General features: G+C 40.0%; 1 protein-coding gene across 2 annotated transcripts in view; it reads right to left on the bottom strand.

The window, feature by feature from the left end:
• SMG1 (SMG1 nonsense mediated mRNA decay associated PI3K related kinase) overlaps window positions 1-21905 on the bottom strand; it is a 68466-nt gene extending 46561 nt beyond the window's left edge. The window contains exons 1-5 of one of the 2 annotated variants that reach the window (XM_054213155.1): window positions 21609-21905; window positions 11987-12150; window positions 7852-8007; window positions 2490-2626; window positions 115-173 (exon numbers count right to left, since the gene is read on the bottom strand). In XM_054213155.1, the coding sequence (XP_054069130.1) occupies window positions 115-173; window positions 2490-2626; window positions 7852-8007; window positions 11987-12150; window positions 21609-21697 (605 nt within the window). In that variant the 5' untranslated portion in view covers window positions 21698-21905. The remainder of the gene's footprint in view (window positions 1-114; window positions 174-2489; window positions 2627-7851; window positions 8008-11986; window positions 12151-21608) is intronic. The other variant, XM_054213156.1, reaches the window with a different exon arrangement.
• Window positions 21906-22242: the final 337 nt, after the last annotated feature.

Genomic DNA, 22242 nt, shown 5'->3' with positions numbered 1-22242 from the left:
AATTTCTTTCAACCTTTCCCCCCTCAGTTCCATGCCTATACTGAAATCCAAACATAACGTTGTGATTATTTTTCCTCTTTAAAGCCTTCAAACTGCTTAGTTTTTTCAGCTTACCTTTCATTGAGTACATCATGAATGGCAGTCAGGATATTATCCAGTTGTTTAACTAGTACCTATAATATAAGATTCATAAAAGGCATAAGCATAATAATGGCACGGTAACTTCTGCAAACCAGGTCCTGTTTACACCCACATTAAACACACCACTGCCAATTCTGGTTACTAATAGAATGCTATTATGCTTTCCATGGCCACTGCAGACTAGCATGAACTATATTAAGCAATACTGCAATATTATCCTACATGTTGTATTTCGTATTTATTTAGAGTAGCCACAAAAATACACTGGCAGCCTGCGATCAAGGTTTGTTCTAAGTTTAGTTCTTGCTGATAACATTACATCACATTCACCATACAGCTCATCACTAGCGTCTACTGAAGACGTAGCCTCCTATACCAGTAATCAATTGTATCAGTAGAATATTTAACTGATCAGAGAATACAATCTGAAGTATTAAAACTTCTCCCTAGGTAATCCTGACTTTCAAAGAAACGGAGTAGTATTTCGAGGCATAAAACATTATTAATGAACCAGTGCTTCTCAGTAAACATAACTAGAAATACTTGTTTTCCTAACTGAAAACTGAAAAAAAAAAACACATTAGTGAGCTGAGTTGCAAAACAATACATTAGCTGTAACTGCATAAGATATTAACAAGAATTTTTTTTTAAGAGTTAATGAAAAGGTTTGTTCTCTTTTCTTCAGAAAGATATTAATCTTTAACACAGTGGATGTTATCTAGTTTTTCTTGTGAAGTTTTCAGCAACACCACTTTTTGCGGGATGGAGCGGGGTTGGGGGCCAAGAAAGAGGTCCACAGCCTTGGCCCCTCAGAACTCACAAGGACATTTTAAAAACGTGCCTGGAATCCAAAAAAAAGGGTACAAAAGAGACAGGAGAAGGCATCTATACAATTCAGAACCTGGAGCATGATGCAATTACATGACAATGGCACATGACAATAGCACTTTTACTACTTTACTTTGTTGAACACACATTTCAACCTGGAAAACGAAAAGAACTCTGTTAAACTACACTTAATAGTGTCAAGAACTGCAGGAGCTATTGCTAGGTTAAACACTCTCCATTTAAAAGGTTTAGCCTTGACATCATGGATATCACTTGACATCTGATCTTGTACTCATTAGCAAGCTGGAAGAAGTTTAAAGTTTGTCACTGACAAACTTTTAACATCCTGACCACTAACAAGTACAAAGTTTGTCACCACTGAGTTAGATATTAGAATGGCAATTCCAATATGTTCCGAGATATCAATGAACTAAATAAAATGCTGTTACAAAAAAAAAAGGCGGGGCAAAAAAAATGCATTGAGAACACTGGAAGTAATTAAAAAAAACAACCATGGAATAACTGTGGAAAGCATTTACTCCCCAAACCCTTGTATTAACAAGGATTTTGTTTCTGAGCAAAGCCAAGCTATTAGGCTTGCACATGGTCTGCTTATACCTAGGTGCACAGAGAAGTCTCAATGTTTGTCAGGCCTTTTGGAAAAGAGCACAATTACCACTGATTAATTAATATATAACGAGAGAAAGAACCAACTTCTTATAAATATGGATAGACACATAACCCACAGCTGGAATATCACTGCACTGCCCGAAAATGAGTGGCAGGGTATTAAACCCCCACTTCCTGCTTTTTCAATACCTGGAGAACTCCTAAGCTCTCCAAAACAGTGGGGGAGATGCATTAAACAAAATACTCTCAATGCTTCACTTCAAAAAAAAAAAAAAAAAAAGCAGTACTAAAAACATATACCCACAATGCGATACTTCCCCTTCCACCCCCAAATCCTTAAGAAACACTTAAGGATATTAGAGAGTTCAACAATCTATTAAAAAACCCAAAAATGTAATGAAAACAAAGACTTGTTCTCTTCCCATAAAACGAAATCCACATACAAAGGTGTTTAACTAGAAAGCTAAGTAACTCTAAGATGAGCCATTCACAAGACTGTATAAATATCTGCATATTTTAAATTTAAAACACAGAAACAGTTCTTGAATAAGACAACATGTTTTACTTCCTTTTTCCTCCACTTCCTTGCTGAAGGATCCAGAGGATGTTGCTAAGACCAGTCAAAAAACCCCACATGCATGCCATGTTTATTCCTGCAGCTTATGCATTCAGTAGTTTGCTTTAAGGCAACATGTCATAAGTAATCAAGAAATAAAAAAAAGTTTCCTGAATGCTGGAAAAACGACAGACAATCCTTCCTTTGTTGTAGAATGAAATTCCTCATATATAAGATATTCCTTGCAGACATAACCCAATACTCAGATTTTTAAAAAGACAGTTGTACAAAACGAGAAATTCTCCAGTGCTATGGAAAGGTAAAAATTACTAACCAGTTTGTTTTCTGGTTGCTGAATGAATTCTTTCAATTGCTTTACAGTAGCCAGTCTTCGGTCTCTGTCGTCTTCCCGAGTAATCCTCCGAAGAAGATTTGACAGTCGAGACTCGTCAGAATAAGACAACGATCGCTCTGAAAAAAAGGCAATTATTTCTTTTCTTTACAGCATTTGATCAGTAATATCTGTATTGTCTGAAATGCATATTTGTGAACTCAGTAAGTCATAATAGTAATTTAAGAAAAGAGTAAAAAAAGAAAAGCCTGGTTTGTTTTAAAGCCAATATGAGGAAAATTAGATGTAAAGTCTAATTTAGCTACCAAAATATTTCATTTCTTTCAGTGGACAGCCCAGTACCTGGGTAGAACTCATCCAGAACTAAGTAGGACTGGTTTACTTCTACACAAAAACCTGGATTTAGTTCCCTTCTACATAAATGGAGCTAAAAAAAAAAAAAAGTGTGCTACAGTTAAATCAGATTTCTGACTGAATTATAGAAACAAAAATAGTTCAACAAATAACATTTAAAGAAAACCTTGAAGAAGCAGAACAAGCTGCTTCTTCAAGCAAAGAACCAGATTTAAGCTCAAGCAACTATGAAGAACCATCATTTTGGCACAAGAAGAAAGATTATGAGTAGTCCTCTGATAGCTAGCAGGATTCTGCTTTGAAAAGGAAAATAGATCTACTCCTCCTCTACAGAGGAACAAAAGTATACTCCGTGCAGAGGTGCAGTGGCTATTGATTTAAGTGAATAATAATACAGAAGATTTAAGTGAATAATAATACAGCATCTTCCTAAGAAAACATTTAAGTTGACCAATAGCACTACTTATACCAGTGAAGGTCACAACTCAGTTTACCTGATTTAGGCACCGATTACAATGAGTTCATATGAATAAGTAATTTCCCTCATTTGCAAAATGGAAACAAAGTTTCTTTTGAAAAGTTTAACATTAGATATTTCGTGGTGATTAAAATTAGAGGATTCATGGAACATGATGACGTTTTCTTAGTCACCATGACTCTTATGAGAACACCCAAGACAACCACAGACAGCTTTTTTCTCTGCTACATTACGCATCAGCCATCTGATGGGAGCAGCCATAAAGGCAACCTAGCTATAATGGAAAAATACTGACACAAGATGATGTCTGGGAACTGCTAGCCTGAGAACTTGGAGCATCCTTGAAGGGCAGCTGGGCACCTAAGAATCTGAGACATCCCGAGATACCCTAGATAAGCACAAAACCAAGAAACTGCAACAACAAACTTATTGCCTGGAAAGGTGAAAAACAGACTGCAACAGTGGAAAACATTCTGACAAAGCAGGAATGGGCAACAGCTATTGGCTGCTCCCGCTGGAAAAACAGACTGAGAAAGCCAACATTGGTCTGAGAAAATAGAAAACAGCATCATCTATTGGCTGTTCCAGGTGAAAAACAGCAGTTAGTAAAAGCTACCGGTGGCTCCAGCTGGTTGTGTTCTATAACCCCTTATGTCTCTAACAATATAAAAATAACTCGCTTTCTACCAAAACCAGAGCTTCTCTCCGAGAGCTCCCCCTGCAAAGACTTCGTCACACAAGATCTCCTGGACAGACCAGACCCTCGCTGGGAACACCTGACTGACTCCAGGCTCCATAATGCAAATCATCTTTGAAGTGAGACTTTGCCTGTCATCAATCGGCCACAGTTCTGGGAGAAGTCTGGTGAGTGCTGTACTGGTAACACTTTGAATAATACATAGAGGTGTGCATTTAAGTAATTAATCATAAGTATATACTTGCTTTACTAGTGGTAATTTATAGTTACTTGTAACAAAGAAACTTAAGAAACAAAAACTTTTGCGTCCTTGTGTATTACAGAATCCTATGAACCCACCAGTAACTCTTATGGGTCATGACATCATCTACAGGAGAGCATGTCTTCTGTATTACAGTCATGAAGAACATTCTCAACCTTATTTTCATGTCTTTATTTTTTTTGAATTTTAGAAGACAGTAAGAATAAAATAGGCTTTGATAATCTGTTTCTTGCCAGGCATCAGTTTAAGCAATTAATTTTGAAGACACCTGACGTTCTGAAGGATTAGGCAGGCTTAGCAAACATTAAAATAGCAATAGAGTCTGAAGGATCAAATCTACATTTTGTTCCTAGCTAGAACAACTACACAAGACATGTTGAGATGTTATCTGACAGGCATGAAGAGCACTTCTTTTAAGATGTTACTGATTTTACAGAAGGCTAAGGCATACATATCCATTTAGGAAGGATTAGGTTTTTTTTCCCCTTGCTTTATCTGGAAACCACCATCTTTGGTAGTCCCCAGAAAGTCACCATGTCTGATGAGAAACATACAAGGAATCATGATCAGCAAAAACACCTTCTGAAGCAATATCTGAGGTCTTCCTGAGTGATGGTGCCAGACTAATAACTACAATCCCTGCTAGATGACCACTTGCACCTGAAGATCTCCTTGTATTTCTGCCCAGAATCAAGCCAGCAGCTGTAGTCCAAGGCTTGCCTGCCACTGGTCAATACATAGCCATATTTCAGAAAGATGGACCTAGTGCAGTTACCCACCCCAGAAAATTTGATCAACCCTGGAGAAGAAAGAAGGACACAGCCTGCCCAGGGGTTTACCATGTCTAACTTTAAAACCTGGGCAGTAGTAGAAGGTCAGATCAGGGAAAAATAAAAATTTTTGAAAGTACAAAGGGAGTAGCTTGGAAACAAGAATGAAAGTTCTTTTAAAGCCTGGTTACAATGGAAATTAACACAGATTACAGTACACAAACCAAAAAGTGCAACCGCTAGTCATAAATAATTCCATGTGAAAACTATTCTACTAGAAAAGTACTGTGTTCTATATTACTGACTGGTACCTTGAAAGCTCAAGCCGAACCGAATCCACACACATTTATTTCACTACTAGACTGTCTATATGAATCCTCTCAAAACAGCAACTTAAATCTGTCCTCGAATAATTCAATGCACTGGCCACCCCATAATACAGTCCTTTCCAAGACAACAGACATGCCTCATGAGAAAGAAAAAAAGTCCATTCCATAGCATTGCTACAGCTGCACTCTACCAACACTAACCTGGACGAGGAACACCCAGTATATGTCACTTCCCTCCTCCAGTTTACACTGATCTCTGCCACTCAGCGAGCACGTGGGAAGCTACACCAGCACAGCCAGGTTAGATCACTAGTTACTGCTCTTGAAGAGCAAGCCAAGATGCAGTGTTTTGGAAAACACTGAAAATTATTTTTACTGAATAACTTTTTATAAAGATATTCTAGATCTTTGCAAGGTCCCTAAAAAAGTCCCCCCTCCTGTCCCCAAAAATGTTGATTGACTCTTCGGTGTCAGATGAAGAGTCAACAGTAAGTATAAGCCTTGGTTTAATTAAAGTCACAACTTGCAACTTTTTAGTGTTGTCTTCTCTGCATTTATCTTTTTGTTTGCAATCTCTTTATAGAAAACTGTAATTTATTTTGAAACATGGTTGTGCTGTTCTACATACAAAAAAAATCCTAAAACCAGAGCTGTATAAATAAAACTACCACTACTAAGGTCACTGGTATGAGACACACATTTAACTGCTGCTAGAACAAGATGTACTGTACAGAATTCTACCAAAAGCAGCTTTGTTTTTATTCAGTTAATATCTGATGAACATTAGCTTTACTCCCTAAGAGAGTAAGTGTTAGCTCTCTGTTGAGCCATAATCATAACCTAAAAATAAAATACAAAAGAATAAACTAAGCAGAGCATGACTGAAGCTATTCTAATCAAAGCACTAGTAAACACACACATGTATGACCTTCCACTTGTGAAAAATCAGCAAGGTCTCAGCCACATGCTAACTCACTCAAAGACGACAGACATTTTTAAAATTGCTTAATGCACACAGTAACAAACAAGGAAGTATAAAATAATTAAAAAATAAGATCCTGTTGCAACATAATCCCACTGTATTTTGAAGATATGAAAAAACCAAAATGACTTGCTGAAACCTACAACAATCACAAAGACAGCGCAGCTAAAGAGGTGAAACTCTTGAAATCTGATATCTAGAGGACAGAATACGTACAGAAGGATACACGCCAGGCAGCAACTTCAGTTATCCAAAATTATAGTTCCTAACACTTTAAGCATTAAAAGAGGTGTGCATGTACCTAGGATAATAGTCTCAATTTTCTGCTAGTAGTAACTAATAGCAAATTCACACACAACCTCACTACCAGAAGTATTATTTACAGAGCTCCCTATTTCCTCTCTATAGACATAATATAAGACATTAAAAGGACTGAGTAATTTTTATATCATGACACCAGAATAGGATTATAAAGTCAGAGTTTAACCCATTCAAAGATCAGGCTTTTGCAACAGTCATTAACACCACTGGCACCTCAGTTCTTTCAGCTGCAAAGCACACTGAACACTCTCCTTTGACCTTTTGTCTCCTCTGAAATGTAAATCCCTGAGGAGAAACACTGTGTCTTCATATGTTTATAATGTACCTGGCATAAAGCAGTCACAGTTTTTGTCAGTGGCTCAATTACCACTTACACTAACTAATGCAATAAATGACAGTGCTTAGTCATAAGAAATTTCTATTTTCATTCAAAAATCATTGGAACAACTTTTTTTTTTTAAGCTATGATTTAAACCCAAATAGTGGGAAAAGTGAAGCCTTCTTTCTCAAAAATGCATGCCCAGCATTCTTGTATCCTCTTGCAACACCAGATTTACTCTCGCTGCATCACCCAAGACCTTGCCCACATTCTTATGATGCCTCCAGTTCCTCCCTGGCCTCTAATCCTCAGCTGAGCAAGAGGGAGCATGAATTGTGGCTGGTTCAGGAGTACACATCTACTGACTAAGCAGCTGGTATGATGTGATGACTAGTTGACCTGCAGGTGAATGAGAACAGATAACGGTTGAGCTCACTGTTGCAGGTTTTCCCCGCAGTAGGGACTCACTAATTAACAACTTTTTAGTCAGCCATCAATTTTCAACAAATCTATGGGCAAATCCTCCTCCTTAGAGCCCTTGATCTCTTTGCCAAATTTGGCTAACCTGAATGAGGGTTCAAAAGCTAATTATAGGAAATTGAAAGACTGATAGCATAAACCATATACTCGAGAGATGTGCCTAACCTATGGAGGAAGTCTCAATGCAGGCAACAGTAAATACAAGACGACAGTTTCCATAAACATCATCTAATCATAAAATAAAAATAAAATCCATACAGATTGCCTAATCATAATGAACTTTTCATATTCTGAACACAAAAGAGGTTGCCAAAAGAGATCCTCTTTTCCTGAAAACCTGTGGTATCCTTACCCTGTGATTTCCTCATGTCTTTTGTGGCTAAAGCACGATTCCCATGCGGAACACTGGTAAAATCAGGATTGGTCACATTGTTAACTCTCAGCTCTTGCCCCAACGACTTCCGACCATAAGTATTTTCCCCAGATCCTCCATTGACACTGTAGCCACCTGTGGAAAAACCAACACAAGATTAAAACAGGCTGTCAGACCATATATTTAGCAGGGAAGTACATATTATGAGTTATTAAATTCACGTGCAAATTAGCAGCCCTATCCTCTACCACCTTCTTTAGCTTCCTTTTTCACTTTCACATGCAAAAACATTTTGTTAAGCCCTGTAAGTTTCCAGGTCACATATTCAGAATCTGATCAGTCTTTTTTTGAAGTGTATGAAAAAACTCTACTGCAATGAAGTTTAACATCGGTTTTGTTGCATTTGGGGTTTTCTTTTTATTACTTTTGACTCTGTATTTTACAAGGCCCTTCATGTCCAACTTCTAGTACACATGGCTAGATGCATTGACTTACTTGCTCCTTGATTATGTTCATCAAATTTCCACTTTGGTTTTTGCTGTAAATCCACCACACGGGTTCAGTAAAATGGCCAAAAAAAGGGAGGAAGCTTTTAAAAAGCCACAGATTATTTATACTATCATGTACAGATTGAACAACTTTCCTTAAAACATACATCAGTCACTATTTTCACACACTACTACTGATGTTATCTTAAATTAATTAAACTCAATCCTACATTCTCCCACTTGAGATACACATGGTACATCTTTAGTAACAATATAAAACGGAAATAAAAGTGTCATCTTGAGTAATGAAATTATTTTTACTCCTAGATCAACAAGAATTTACATACTTAAACCAAATCTTTGAAACCAAAGATTTTTCCAGTCTGCCACACCACTCTGAGGTGCAGGTTCTTCCTACGCCGTGCTGTGAAGTCAAACTGCTCCCCTGAGCCTGATGAATACTTCACGATCTATTAGAGCTCACTTTTGAGGCAGGCAGCTTTCTAAAGAGCCTCCCCTGTCTGAGACAGGGAGGAATCAACTAATAAAATTAAACCCAGAACCACCAAAGATATTTCAGAAAAGATATTCCCACAACTGCACCTGTACCAGTCTATAAAAGGAAGCCTGGGGAAAAGGAGAGGTGGCTCTCTGTAAAAAGAGGCAGCCTACTGAGGCTACAGGATGGGTAAAAAAAAAAAAAAAGTTCAAATATAAAGGTGAATCTGGACCTTAGGAGATGTAAAGAATGTCATCTTGAAAGCAAAGCTTTTGATAAAAAGAATCTGTGAAGTACTGGTAGAAGATTGTGTATTTCTATACACATAGGACTACCCTACCATTACAGAAAGTCCTGTGCAAAGTCTCAGTTATAATTAGATAATTACAATTACATTAAAGATACTTTGTGTATATTTGGATTTACAACATTAAACTCAATTTTTAAACATAAACTAGCATGTCTGCCACCTTAACATTATTTTGTCACAACAAACCAACACTGTCCTACGAAGAAAATTACTTCTAACAGCAACAATTATACTTCTGTTCAGTCATATCACTAAAATTCAAAGCAACAAAGAAATTAATTTAACTGAAGATGTCAGATAATCATGCATACAGACGACAAACATCAGCTATTAAAACCTGACATACTACCATATACTATTGGAGTTCTTAAAGTTATTTCATACTTTACCTCTACCACACAAAAAATCCTGGTTTTGGTTGTCTGCAAAGGCACATAGTATTTGCTACAGCATATTTGACATTGTCTTAAATTAATTAAACACAAACCAATATTCTGCTACTTGACATATAGATGTACACTGCTGGCAACAGTAAGAAATAAACTGTCATTTAGCGTAACTAAAAAACAGCAGGGCAATCATGTTTTTCAGCAATAAAGACATAAATATTACATCACACTCTCTTCAGTTATCTCCTGGTCTGAAAAGATTTTGAAAATCCTAATATACACAAATTCTATTCACTTCCCTTCAAATGTTAAATCTGAAACCAAATAAGAATATACAGCTATGTCACTGTTATTAATTTTAGCATAAATATGCAGATAGCACAACATACGAATACTAGTGCAGTATCTTTTCAGCAATAAGGACTCTGAGCACATCATAAAGCTACAAATCAAAAGGGAGGAAAATGTACAGGAATGATGAACATCTCATCTCTAAGCAAAAATCCAGGAATCTTTTATTTAGTTTTAAAAACTTAAATCTGCAAACTCCCTGTCTTGTTTTATAAAGCAAAGACAACAAAGGGGAAAGATCTAATTGCAGTCTTCCACTAGTTAATGTGAAAGGTTATTAAAAAAAAAAAAAAAAAGAGATAGTCAGACTAATCTTACAGATGCAGAGCAAAAGGACAAGACTCAACAGTCATAAGTTGCAGCAAGGGAAATTCGAACTGGATATGAGAAAGCAATCATTTACCAGGAAAGTGGCGAAGCACTAAACAGGCTGCAGAACCTCCCATACTTGGAGCTTTTCAAATCTCAACAACTTCCAGAAATCATTAAGTTGGAAGTCATTTTTATTATCAACACCAGAAACTGGGGGAGGGGGGAAGGAATCTCTTCTAGGTACTTATGACATATGGTTATCCAGGATAGAAAAGCTAGAAGTTTTTAAAATGACAATTCCTTGCTGTCAGATTCCAACAGATTAACTGAAGAATCTTAGTAAGCAAAGAAACTATTCTGCATCTGTAAACTTACAATTTTCTCCAAAAATAAAAGAAGAACTAGAGATACCTGGAATTTGGTTTTATAGTAGAGAATATCCTAATCACCTCTTTTTAAGTCACACCTGACCAAAATAGCATAGTTAAAGTGCTGAGCTAGCAGAGACATGCCCTTTAAGATACAGTACTTCAGGGAGAAATAGGTGCATTTTTCTTTTAAATGGCAATTTCCCAGCACCTTCACACACTACATTACTAAACTTCTCCAAAACTTACTATTTCACTATATTGCCAGTACAGTCTTTAAATACTAGCACACTTCCAAGTATAAAAGTAACATACTATGCCAGTCTGGGCAAAACACAGTAAAACTCCCCATGTTAGCAGACACACTGACAAATATACTCACTTTCTAAGCAGTTTCTCTGTTCAAATTAACCAAATCTTAAGGTTCTCAAGGTATGCAGATAAACAAATACCTGTTTCATCCTCCTGCCTCCTACTAACAGTACCTACTTCTTATAAAAAAATAAATTTGCATCAGCGCACCCAGCTGTAACTTCCCTTAAGATGTTCTTTACAGATAGCTACAGGACAGAGAAGAAGGGGGAGTGTGAATTCTTTTTAGGCTCCTGAACAAAAACTCCCACAGTAATATTACTGTGAGATTTTTTTTGAGTCTGGCCTGCCTGAAGAAAATTTACATAGTCTAAAAAGTGACTCTGCAAGTAAAAAAAAAATCTTCCTATTTGATATCTGTATTTGGTGATTAAAAAAAATTCAGAATACAGATTTCTCTTTCATAAAGGTAAAGAGATATGATTTTGAATTTTCAGCTATTTTCTAGAGAAATTCTTTCCATTCTCAAAAAAACACCCAAACAAACAGAAAAAAAACCAGTATGAGCCATACATCGCACAATCTATATGAAGTCAGGCTGAGGCACATAGAAGTAGAAATTGCCGTCAATGACAAATATAGATTTGATTCCCAAACTAAGATTCCAGTTTGCTGCAGTAAAGCTGCAACTGATAAAATATCAGATTAGTAGGTCTATTTAATTAGGCAGTCCTTTTTCAATACCAGAAGCACTAAATAGTATTCAGGAAGAAATTACAAGTTGCAGAACAAACACATCCAGAACACTATTCTTCAGGAAAAAGTGCGTAATCTGTTAATGCAGTACATCATCTCTTACATTCTTCTCCTAATGCAACTGCATATTTTTCTCACTACTCATATCAATCGCAAACATTCCTTTGATCCCTGATAAATCTCTCAACAGACTGATACTGTGGCAATGAGTTGTATCAGTTCACTGACACTTTTTGGAAAAAAAAAAAATAAATCACCACCGCTTCAAGTTTACTGCCTTTCTCTGAATGTCCCTTCACAATTTACACATGAAACAGCAATCTGTATACCTTTTTCTTCATTCTGTATGTCAGTGTGGACTCTGATATCATCGTGTCTTTGTCGAGACACCACAGCTGAATTTGAGGGTTGTAATCCATAGGAGGCAGAACTGCCCCGATCTCTGGATGAAGAGTATTTTAAATTGTCCTGGTCAGCTGATGCACTGTCAGTTCTATAAAGAGAAAAATATTTTTTTTATGTAGGGGTATAACAGGAGTGGGATTCACATTCACTCATAAATGCAGCATATTTAAATGACAATCCCAAATGTATTTTCCTGTGTCAAAAGAGTTGTATGTCTAACCTGCTTCTTAAAACATGACCTTAAATTCACACCGGGATTAGAATTCACTAATTATTACAGCAACATGCAAAGGAAATGCATTCTAGTGCTTCAGTGCCTTTTCTCAGGACATTCTCAAGTCTCTTTTCAGCTAGATGCCTATATGAGATATAAGGACAGATTACTTCCCAGAAGTGGAAAAACAAAATACGACTAAGTATTGGTATATACCACAGCTAGCAGTGTCTATCATTAGTGAAAGTCAATACTAACCCACACATGAACATTTCCATAATACGCTATGGGCCTTATTGAGCAATGTAAAACCAATTATTAAATGGAGGTGGTACTAGCATGTAACTAATAATCAATATAGGAATCCCACATTAAGGTTTTGCAAAACAAAAATTGCAAAACAAGGAAACAGGCTTTACTGTGGAAAAACCTGGAATGTAAATTAAGAGCTGTTACCCTTTAGAGTGTTTGCAGACAAGAAGCAAGTTAAAAAAATCTGCCCTCTCATATCAGAAAACTCATTTATAGCCCATAATAAACTTTAAAGGAAACAGGTGAAAATTATGAAACTAACTCTTCTCACTGGACATACTAAGTGATTCATTTTTAAAAATACAGTAACTTCAATATACTAACTTGTGCACACAAGACTTCAGAACCTAAATTCAACCAATCACTTTAAAGGCACTCCTCCAAGCAATAGCAGAGGTTTTACATTAAAACAATACCCATCCAAAACAAAAATCAGCAGAATTTTGTTCAACTCAAGTATATTTGGAATCACTCAAATTATTTACAGAGGGCTTTTCCTAAGCAAACTCTAAAGACCTACTGTTTTTATTTTAAGCTTTGGATAGTTCATTTGATTATTTAACAAAAAGCGGGACAGATCATTCCTTTTCATTCCTGTAAATTAACTACAACTTGTGTAAGGATAAACACCACGTGTTCTTGGGAAAAAGCCTCATTTTTACTTTTAAAGACAACACTGTGATCAGAACCAGTAGACAAATTCAGGAAAAAGGAATTAAATACATCTGAAGGACAAAAGGGAAAAACACAGATAACATTTTTGAAAAGCAGTTGTTACTTAAGCTGTCTCTGAAGGCTTGCTATTTTCAAATATAGCTCGCCCTCAGTATAACTGGAAGAGTAATACCACGAGGGCTGATATTTGAAAAAACAACTGGAATGAAAGAAACTCCCCCACATATTTTATTCTCTTGAGAATGTTAAAAGACAACATGGAATTTGGAACAGGGTTCAAAAGAAGAAAACTGTGCTTTTGCCCTGTTCTCACAGTGAAAGGCTAACACTAGGTTTGTTTGGCAGGTATTATTCCCTTCTGCTCCATAAGCAAATTCATCTTTAGATAGACACAATAAGACATTTTCCTCATTCAGTATTCACTCTGGCATCACATCTACTGTTTTGTCAAACACTTGCACTGTTTTATAAAATAGGCTATGCTACTCAGGAGTAAAACTTAGTAAAAGTCTCCTCATGACAGTCAGCCAGGATTCTAGAAATACTTACACAAGTTGGACCTTCATCATTCACGTAAATTACACTGAACAACAACAAAGTTCTGCACTCTACCTTCAAATGGTACAAACTTTTGGTGTGTCTACACCACCTGCAAGTTTTCCAGTCTGCTACAGAACACCCAGATTTTCTTCCTGTTCTGAAACCCCGGGAGACTTCCAGTTCACTTTGAGGAACAGCAGAGTTTATTAGAGAGGATTCGAATTATTTAAGCCTTTCAATGAAACAGACTGACAAATTTTCAATTGATGAATTTAAGTACTGATGGGTTCCTAACAGTGTACCTCCCCAAAGAGCATCACTTTTTTTAAGGCGATGTGCTGTAGACTGTATCATCTCCAATTGCCAAGCATTAAGTCTGAAATTCTTAAGTCTGAAGGCAAGCTGATTAAACGTAAAATTTTTAAGATTTTTCTGCATATCCCAATCAACTGAAGGACTATACGTGTTCTCAGCTAACCTCACTTCCCACAGCACAGTCTTTGAACATTTTGTAAAATTTTCCATTGTGGTAAAATACATAAGCCTATTGTTTTCCCTGGGAAGAACCACACACTCACTTCATACTGTCTTTAGGAACAGTTTTCTACAAGCTAATCTGTTCACACTTCATCACCCAACTTAAAGGTGAGCACAATTTTATTAAAAATTTATATATTTTTCTCCTTTGTTTCAATTCAAGAGCCAAGAGTTCCCACTGAAGACATTGTTCCCACTACAACGTATGTGCAGCTTAGATATCCAGCGGTTTCTGCCCTTCCTTTATGAGGCAGGGAAAAAAACAGTTCATAGAAACATACTGCTTGCAGAGAACTAGGTTCTGTAACCCAACTGGCTTCTGTGGTCCCTATTGCTTTGAAGGATGTTGAACTGGAAGAAGCTTGCCGTAAGAGTCACACCAGAAGCCAACCCCACCATCTCACGGGCCCATGCATTTCTAGCTGTCCAGTGACACACACTATTTCTCAGGTGGGAAGCGCATTTAAGAATTGCACTCTAGGCTCCTGCATCAGCACTCAGGGAGTTTGTGGCTTGGGCTCATCAAGACCTGGGGATGTGGCCCTGGTACCTGTCACCTGCACTCCCGTACCAAGGAACACAGAAGCCTGGGTGACACAGGACACTGCTGTGTAAACTCACAGTGAAGCACAGCCTGTGTGTACAGGAAGAGACATTTAATTTTCAAATCTGTACCAGAAAAAACACCATTTTTCATGTCGGTAACGTATTCATGATTTTGAAAAAGAACCACTTAAAACTCAAAATGCAGTCACTCTATGGACAGGTACTTGCCAAGGTCTCACAATTACCTTTTCCCCCTCCCTTCAGCCCTTTAAGGCACACTGCAGCCCTTCCACCAGGTGATGGGAAGAACTGTACCCCCGGCTTCCTCAACTCATGCCCGCATTGCAGGAGGGCACTTTTCCTGTTCACACAGCAGTATTTCCACTTTAATTATGTTGTGCCAAGCAGATGGGAGGTTATGGGAGAGACATAAGGTTTAGCGTCATCTTTCAGAAGAAGTCTATGTAACAACAGATTTATCAGTTACATATATTGACATTGTATCTTGTGATTTTATTAATATACAATGTTTGTTCATGTCTATTACAATGTTAGCAACAGATAAGCAGAAGTACAAACACAAACGTGGTATTAGACAAAGCTGGAATGGGAAATTGCAAGGATGAACATGACTGTTATTACCTTATACTGTAGCTTCAAAAGCTTATTTGCCACTTTATGCAACACTACTCTGTTTTATTTCCACCTGAAAAGCTCATTGATGGAGACCAAGCAAAGTACTTCAAGAGCTCACATGACAGTTTTCAGCTGTGCCTGGTTCTGGGTGGAAGACTACCTGATTACCACCAACACAGCACCAACTGCCTGCGTACACTGTTTTCGCAATATCATTTATACAGAAGAGATTGCATTCAGTTTTCTGCAGGGTGATTTTTAACCGGCCTTTATCCATCAGAAAAAGAAAACAGTCCACCCACCTAAATAAGATGAAATGGGCACTAGTTCTCCCTAAAAAAAAAAGCTACTTTATTTTTTTTTTCCAAGGACACATAAAAGGAAAGTTAGACTTTTCCAAAAATAACTATATCTCATTCCATCAAAAGTATCAGCACAATTTGACTAGCCAATTTGTATGACTGAAGAAAGCACGGCTGAGAACAACTGGCTTTAAAAAAAAAATACACCTTTTCATCTAGAAAAAAAGAGAAATAGGTCAATCAAAAATATATCGTGTTTCTTTAGTTATATGGAAGCCTTAACAATTTTTGTCCAAGGAATTTGTTTTGAACAGTGTGGTATATACTATTCAATATCTGTAGCTCTTTCAGAACGACCCTGCCATATGGATATTATTTTGAGACAAAAATCACTTAATTATTCTATTTGATTTTATTTCCAAGCACAGGATCTACATGGAAGATTTATTCTGGGACAGCTATACTGTATAAGTTGTATTACTGTTCAAGTCAGTCAATTTTACTTGCTCTATTTGCCAAGTTTATTTGCTGTAATGCAGATAAATTTTCCATTGCTTAAAATCTTTATCAAGAAAACATTTAAAACTTTGAATCACTGTATCCACTCAAATTAACAGCTTCCCACCAAGTTCCCAACCTTCCTTCCACTGGCACGCAGCTGTGCCAACCTTCTTTTGCTGTGCTCTTCTATCATCACTTGGTCCATCTTGCCAAGCCCAAGCCTGGCTGACCCCACCCCAAAGCCTGCTCCTGTGTTGAGAGAGCACAAGAGTGTAAGCGGCTGTGTTTTCTACTAGTGAAATAACAACTAATTATTTTCCTACTGCAATTCTGCTGTCTTCACTGCTGGACAACTGCCTGCAGTCACAATAGCTTTTCAAATCATGATTCTGCATCACTCCCTTCTTGCACAGTAGCTCACCAATCTCCTTCTGTCCTGCAATGAACATTCGGAGGGAATGTCAGGGATATGTATCACGTATATGCACCCCATTCTTCTGTTTCCATATGCATCTTCTGATAGCCAGTTTTGGATACAGGATATTACGCTAGCTAAACCATTGGTCTGACCTAGCATGGCTATTCTTGTATGGAAGACTATCAGCACTCCAAGTTCCTTTTTCTTCCCACTGACACACTTTCATCTTCTTTCATCTTTCTCACATCTCATTCTCCTCTGTCTTCACATTAAAAACAAAGGCTTTCACATCACAAACTTAGGCTCCCCCATTTTACCAAAAAACAAAAAGCCCTTTGATCTCATACTTTCCCAACTTTATCAGCATATTCACCACACTCAGATGTGAAAGGAGATCAAGAATTACTTGTTGCCAGTTCAGCATCTCCCACACACAGTCCACTGAATCTCCTCCCAAGGTTTCCACTGACCTCTTCACAATGGCACCTCACAACTGATTTTGCATCTCATTCTCTAAATTGCCTTCAGCATGACAGGCTATTTTTTTCTCTCTCTCACCCTATCATACATAACTCTCTCTCTCACCCTTTGCGCTCTCCTCTCTCTCTCCCCACTATCCCTGAAGAGATGGAGAAGCCTCACCACTTTCATCCTTCATGATTCTACACCCCTTCTCAGGTAATTTCAGCAATGTCCTCAAACATTTCTATGTTGTCATCTTTCAGGTCTCTACATTACACATCCACCCAAACTAAGATTCCAGCCTACTTCTAACAAACATTTTCTGTGTACCTTGTTGTACATGCAAACGCAGAAGAAAGGGTCTCTGTCTCAACTTTCCTTATATAGAGCACCCATCCTGCTTGTCATTCAACGTGTTAATCCAGCAGTATGAACAGACAATACCCACAACTAGTGCTTGCCTTTTACAAAAGACACACCTCTGCCCTTCACAGCCACGTAAAAAGCACTGCTCTAACCATCACTTTCTTAGCCCATTTACTCTGATGAGTTTCCTTGCTCCCTGCCAATACCTCCCATTCTGTCTTTAATTAAACAGAGGGTACTTGTCCTCAACGATGAAGCACTAGCCAATACTGCTCTCCTGCATAGGTTATAAGCTACCTGGAAGGAGAATCATATTTTACTGTCTTGTCCCATCGTGTCTAGACCCATGGGGACCTAGGTGGTAGCTCAGTTTGGCAAGCACTGTGCTAACAGAAATTAGTAATTCATAACACTGACTTATATTGCATGAGAAGAATACACTTCACTTTCAAGAACAAATTTCACTACTGAACCTAGTAAGACACTTCTGTAACTTTTCTCAGATGTGAAAGATTTTATTTTTCGCTTTTCCATATACTCCCCTGCTAACCTACATTTATGATAAGAGAGACAGAGAGGTCTTGTTAATTGAAATCTTACCTTCCTTTTCCCACTTTCACCTAAGAATAAGAAAGCCACAGTGCACCCTACACTTGCTAACCTGCTACCCTGCACTCTCACTCCTGCTTAGTACCGCCACAAGCACGTGAAACTCGCTTCGCCACCCAGAGCATTTCCTATCAAAGGGAGGTACTGCATGTTTCAGTATGTAATTAGCCTTTAGTACTCTACCAAATTTACTCTGCTCACATGCAAGATCTGCACACTGACATGATTTTATTTTTTCCCCCAGAAGTCGTATCGGGAAAAATGCAGCGAGATCTGACAAACAAAAAGGAAAGAAAAAAGAAGTAAAGGCCTAGAAAGCTATAAAGATTAGGAGAAGGGTGAACAAGATCTTATCAAGCCTTCTCAAGAAGATCCTCTCTGTTCTCTGTCACATACATCCAACATTTACCTAAAAAGTGTTTGTGTTGCTACTAATTTAGAGTCTGGTTCACCTCAGTGAACGCACTAATATGCCCCCATATGTTAGGACAACTTCTTCCTCTGTAATATACAGCTCTATCAATACACACATTGTAGGAAAACTAGTCCATGTGCATCTGACAGATATGACTGCATTCATGCAGACACACAAAAAAAGAAGAAGTCAAAATCTAATTAAAAACTACTCTCCCTTAAAGAACAACGTGGGCTCTGGCCTTCAGTTTCCCACTGTTTTCACCTCAACTCCCAGTGCTGATTAGCATTACTAAAAATTCAGAGGAATACGGACCTAGTAATGACAGTCGGTCTTGTCATTTTTTACACACACAAATGTGTGTTTGAAAACACAATCCATCCGATAATACACCTGTGCATTAGCAGTTCTTTTTTTCCCCATTTAGGAACATGAAACAACTATAGTTTTCATTACTTCGGCCACGTGCATTCCCTGTTCCACACCCTGCAAGAAAGCATTTACCAGTAACATCACCCTCGCTAAACGAAACTAACAGTCAACAGAAAAGAAAGGGGAAGGAAAAAATATCGGGGTATATTTTGTGTTGCAGGGTTTGTCTAAGAGCATACTCAAAACAATCAACAAAAAAGAAATGCTCATTGCCAGTTTTATATAACAGATATCCTTTCAACCATGCATGTGAATCACTTTTAAAAATTACTTAACGCCAAAACAACAAAGACTGATTTAATCTCTGCTTCATTCTTTCAAGCTCTTACTGGAGACTCACAGGTTCCATATCACCAAAGCTATCTTTTTGAAATTTAAGAAAACTTGAGCATAACATATAGAGAAAAATGTCCTCTGTGTTTGGGACTGTGTGAACATTTCTGATTCCCGGGCGCTCTCACCAGATTAAAAAAAAAAAATCATCATATTTAAAGGAAAGGATAAAGTTAAATTCTTACAAGTGACAGGATCAGTGAAAAGGTGTTACCTATTTCTTAGCAGGAGCCCTAACCATATAGTGTGGCGGAAACAGAACTAGGCCCTATCCGTGCTATGAAGTTCCCCTACTCTGCCACACTTTCTCTACTGCTTTCAGATTATTGCTTCTGCTGTGGCTTTTGGGATAACTATTTTAGCAGCCCAGTTTACAGCAGCTGTACTTGAGCAGTAAGGAGGCACCAAACTACAGCATGGGGAATGGAACAGAGTCAGACACAGAGGGAACTAACTTCTTCAAGCAGCCTTATCACCGGGCAAAGCATTTCTGCAGCTACACTCTTACTTTCACCCCTAACACAACTGAACCTATTGCAGACAATACCATATTGCAAAACGTCAGCTTCCTAGAGCCCGGTAAGAGGTATTTTTTAGGATAAAAGATAGAACTTGTGACAAATTAATATATCCAACTAGAAAGCATTTATAGAAGCCACCCACTGCAAAGACAAGATATACATCATCCATTTTCTTCCAGGTGGGAAGGTCAAGAGTTAGGGTCCAGAATTCCAGGCTGCAGCCCAGAAATCTGAAGCAAGGTAGTAGTGAAGGAGTAAGAGAGATATCAGACTTCTTAATTCCCCCCCCAAAAAATCTAGATGCTATAAGAATATGTCACCAACAAGGCTTGCAAGTTTTTAAGTGAGGGAAAAAACAGTAAGTTATTTAACCAAGTAGTTCAATAACAGAAGAAATTAGAACGTAAATAAACATGCCCCACACCTCATTAAGAATTGGATAGCCTCTAGCGTTAGCCCTAGAGGCTGCGCTGCTAGCCGCTCGAGCAAAAGGAAAGCTTCCTTCACAGCAAATACTGAAGTTACATCTGTGCTTCATAAGATCTACCTTCACATCCACCCAATTTTCCTTGCCCAAATCACACGCGACTCAGACTGTCATCTGTAAATACATTCCCAAGCATGTGCCACACTGTTCTTTGCTGGAAATTTTAAAAGTAGGATCCCATACTGTGTTGAAGTTTCTAAAACACTAAAAAAGCCCCAAATCTTCCACATTAAAATAATAAAAGAAACATCACATTTCTTTACAATTTCTACATGACAATTTTGACTAGCAAAGCAGAGCAGTACAGCAAATACACTAGTACCAGCGATAACGGAAGGAATCAAGATCTGAAATACACTCTCTGCACTTGACTAAAGAAGTCAACAGACTTTGAATTTCACTGGCTAAGAAGTGCCAGGTATAAGCACACCCTACAACCTAACACCTTGTATAAGCTCTCACTCCAGCCTGCTTACAGCTCAACTACTTTCTCCAGATTAAAAAAAAAAAAAAGAAAATAATCCCGTACTATTTTATTAACCCTCAAAAGACTAGGAGTACTTCTGCAGCCTCTGATCTTCCCTGATTAACTGCCATCTGAGAAATAGGCTGAAAACGAATGCCGGTATCAAGCCCAGCCCCAGCTCTCGCCCCACCGCAGCCCCCCAACGCTTCAGCCCCCCACTCCAGCGTCTGCCACCGGGAAGGTGGGGAGCGGGGAGCCGCCGCCCACGGACGCAAACCGCCATCCGCCACACACGTTACAGCCACCCCGACCGGGGAGGGACCGAGGGGACACCGGGAGAAACGGGGGAGGGAGGAGGGAGAGGCTCTCACCCGCCAGCTCGGAGCCCAGACCGGGGTCCCACCGAGCCCTGCGCGGTGACAGACCTGTCCCTGTCCCGTCTCTAGCCGCCGGCAGACACGGATCCAGAAATCCCCACCCGCCAGGCCACGGCGGCGGCCGGCCCCCTCCCCGCCACCTAGGCCCGGCGGCCGGCCCGCCGCCACCCGCCCCACGCTAGGCCCGGCGGCCGCCTCCTGCCCGCCCCTAGGCCCAACAGCCAGGAAGTGGCTCCGCCGCCGCTCCGGGCCGCCGCGGCCCGCACCGCCCCGCTCCCCCAGGGCCCGGCAGCGGCGGGGCCGGGCCGAGCCGAACCCAGCCGCAGCGGTCCGCTTGCCCCGGCCCCCCGCGCCCCGCAGGCGGCCAGGCCGCGCCCCCTGCCCCAGCCCTGCCCACCTGGGTTGCCAGTCATTCCAGCCCCGCGGGTGGTAGTGCTGCCTGCTGCCGGTGCCGCTCAGCCGAGACCCCGGGGCTCTGCGGCTCATTACCTTGCCCGAGACGGCATGGCCGGCCGGGCAGCGGCGCGGAACAGGGGCGGCGGAGGAGAAGGAGGAGGAGGAGGACGAGGAGGAGGAAGCGGTGGGGAGAGGCGCGGGCGGCAGCTCCTCACTGGCGCTCGACGGGCGGCTGCTGTCTCACACCGGAGGGAGGGGACGCGGCCGCCGCGACTGCTCCGGCTGCTGCCCGGCCGCGCGGCATGCCGGGATGGCGGACATGAGCCGCCCGCCCCCTCCGCGGGGCAGGCTGGGAGGGCGGAGGCGCTCCGCCTCCGGCCGCTGCGGGACGGGCTTCCCCGCCTGCGGGGAGGGGGGTCCCTGCCGCTGCCTGCCCCGCGGGGCACCGGGCGGCGGGGTCCCCGTGAGTGGGCGTGGGGGAGCGGGCGGCCATGGTCGCCAGCACGCCCCGCGGCGCGAGGGGAGCGGGGGATCCCACAGCCCTCCCGAGCCAGAGGCCTCTGGGCGTGAGGGCGGCCGGGGGATCCCAGCCTGACTAGCGTGAAGGGATCCGGGGTATGCAGGGCCCTGAGGGC

Source organism: Rissa tridactyla, chromosome 8 (assembly GCF_028500815.1).
Source record: "Rissa tridactyla isolate bRisTri1 chromosome 8, bRisTri1.patW.cur.20221130, whole genome shotgun sequence".
NCBI lineage: Eukaryota > Metazoa > Chordata > Aves > Charadriiformes > Laridae > Rissa > Rissa tridactyla.
Note: the sequence above shows the minus strand (reverse complement) of the source record. Positions and strands in the feature narration are given on the sequence as shown.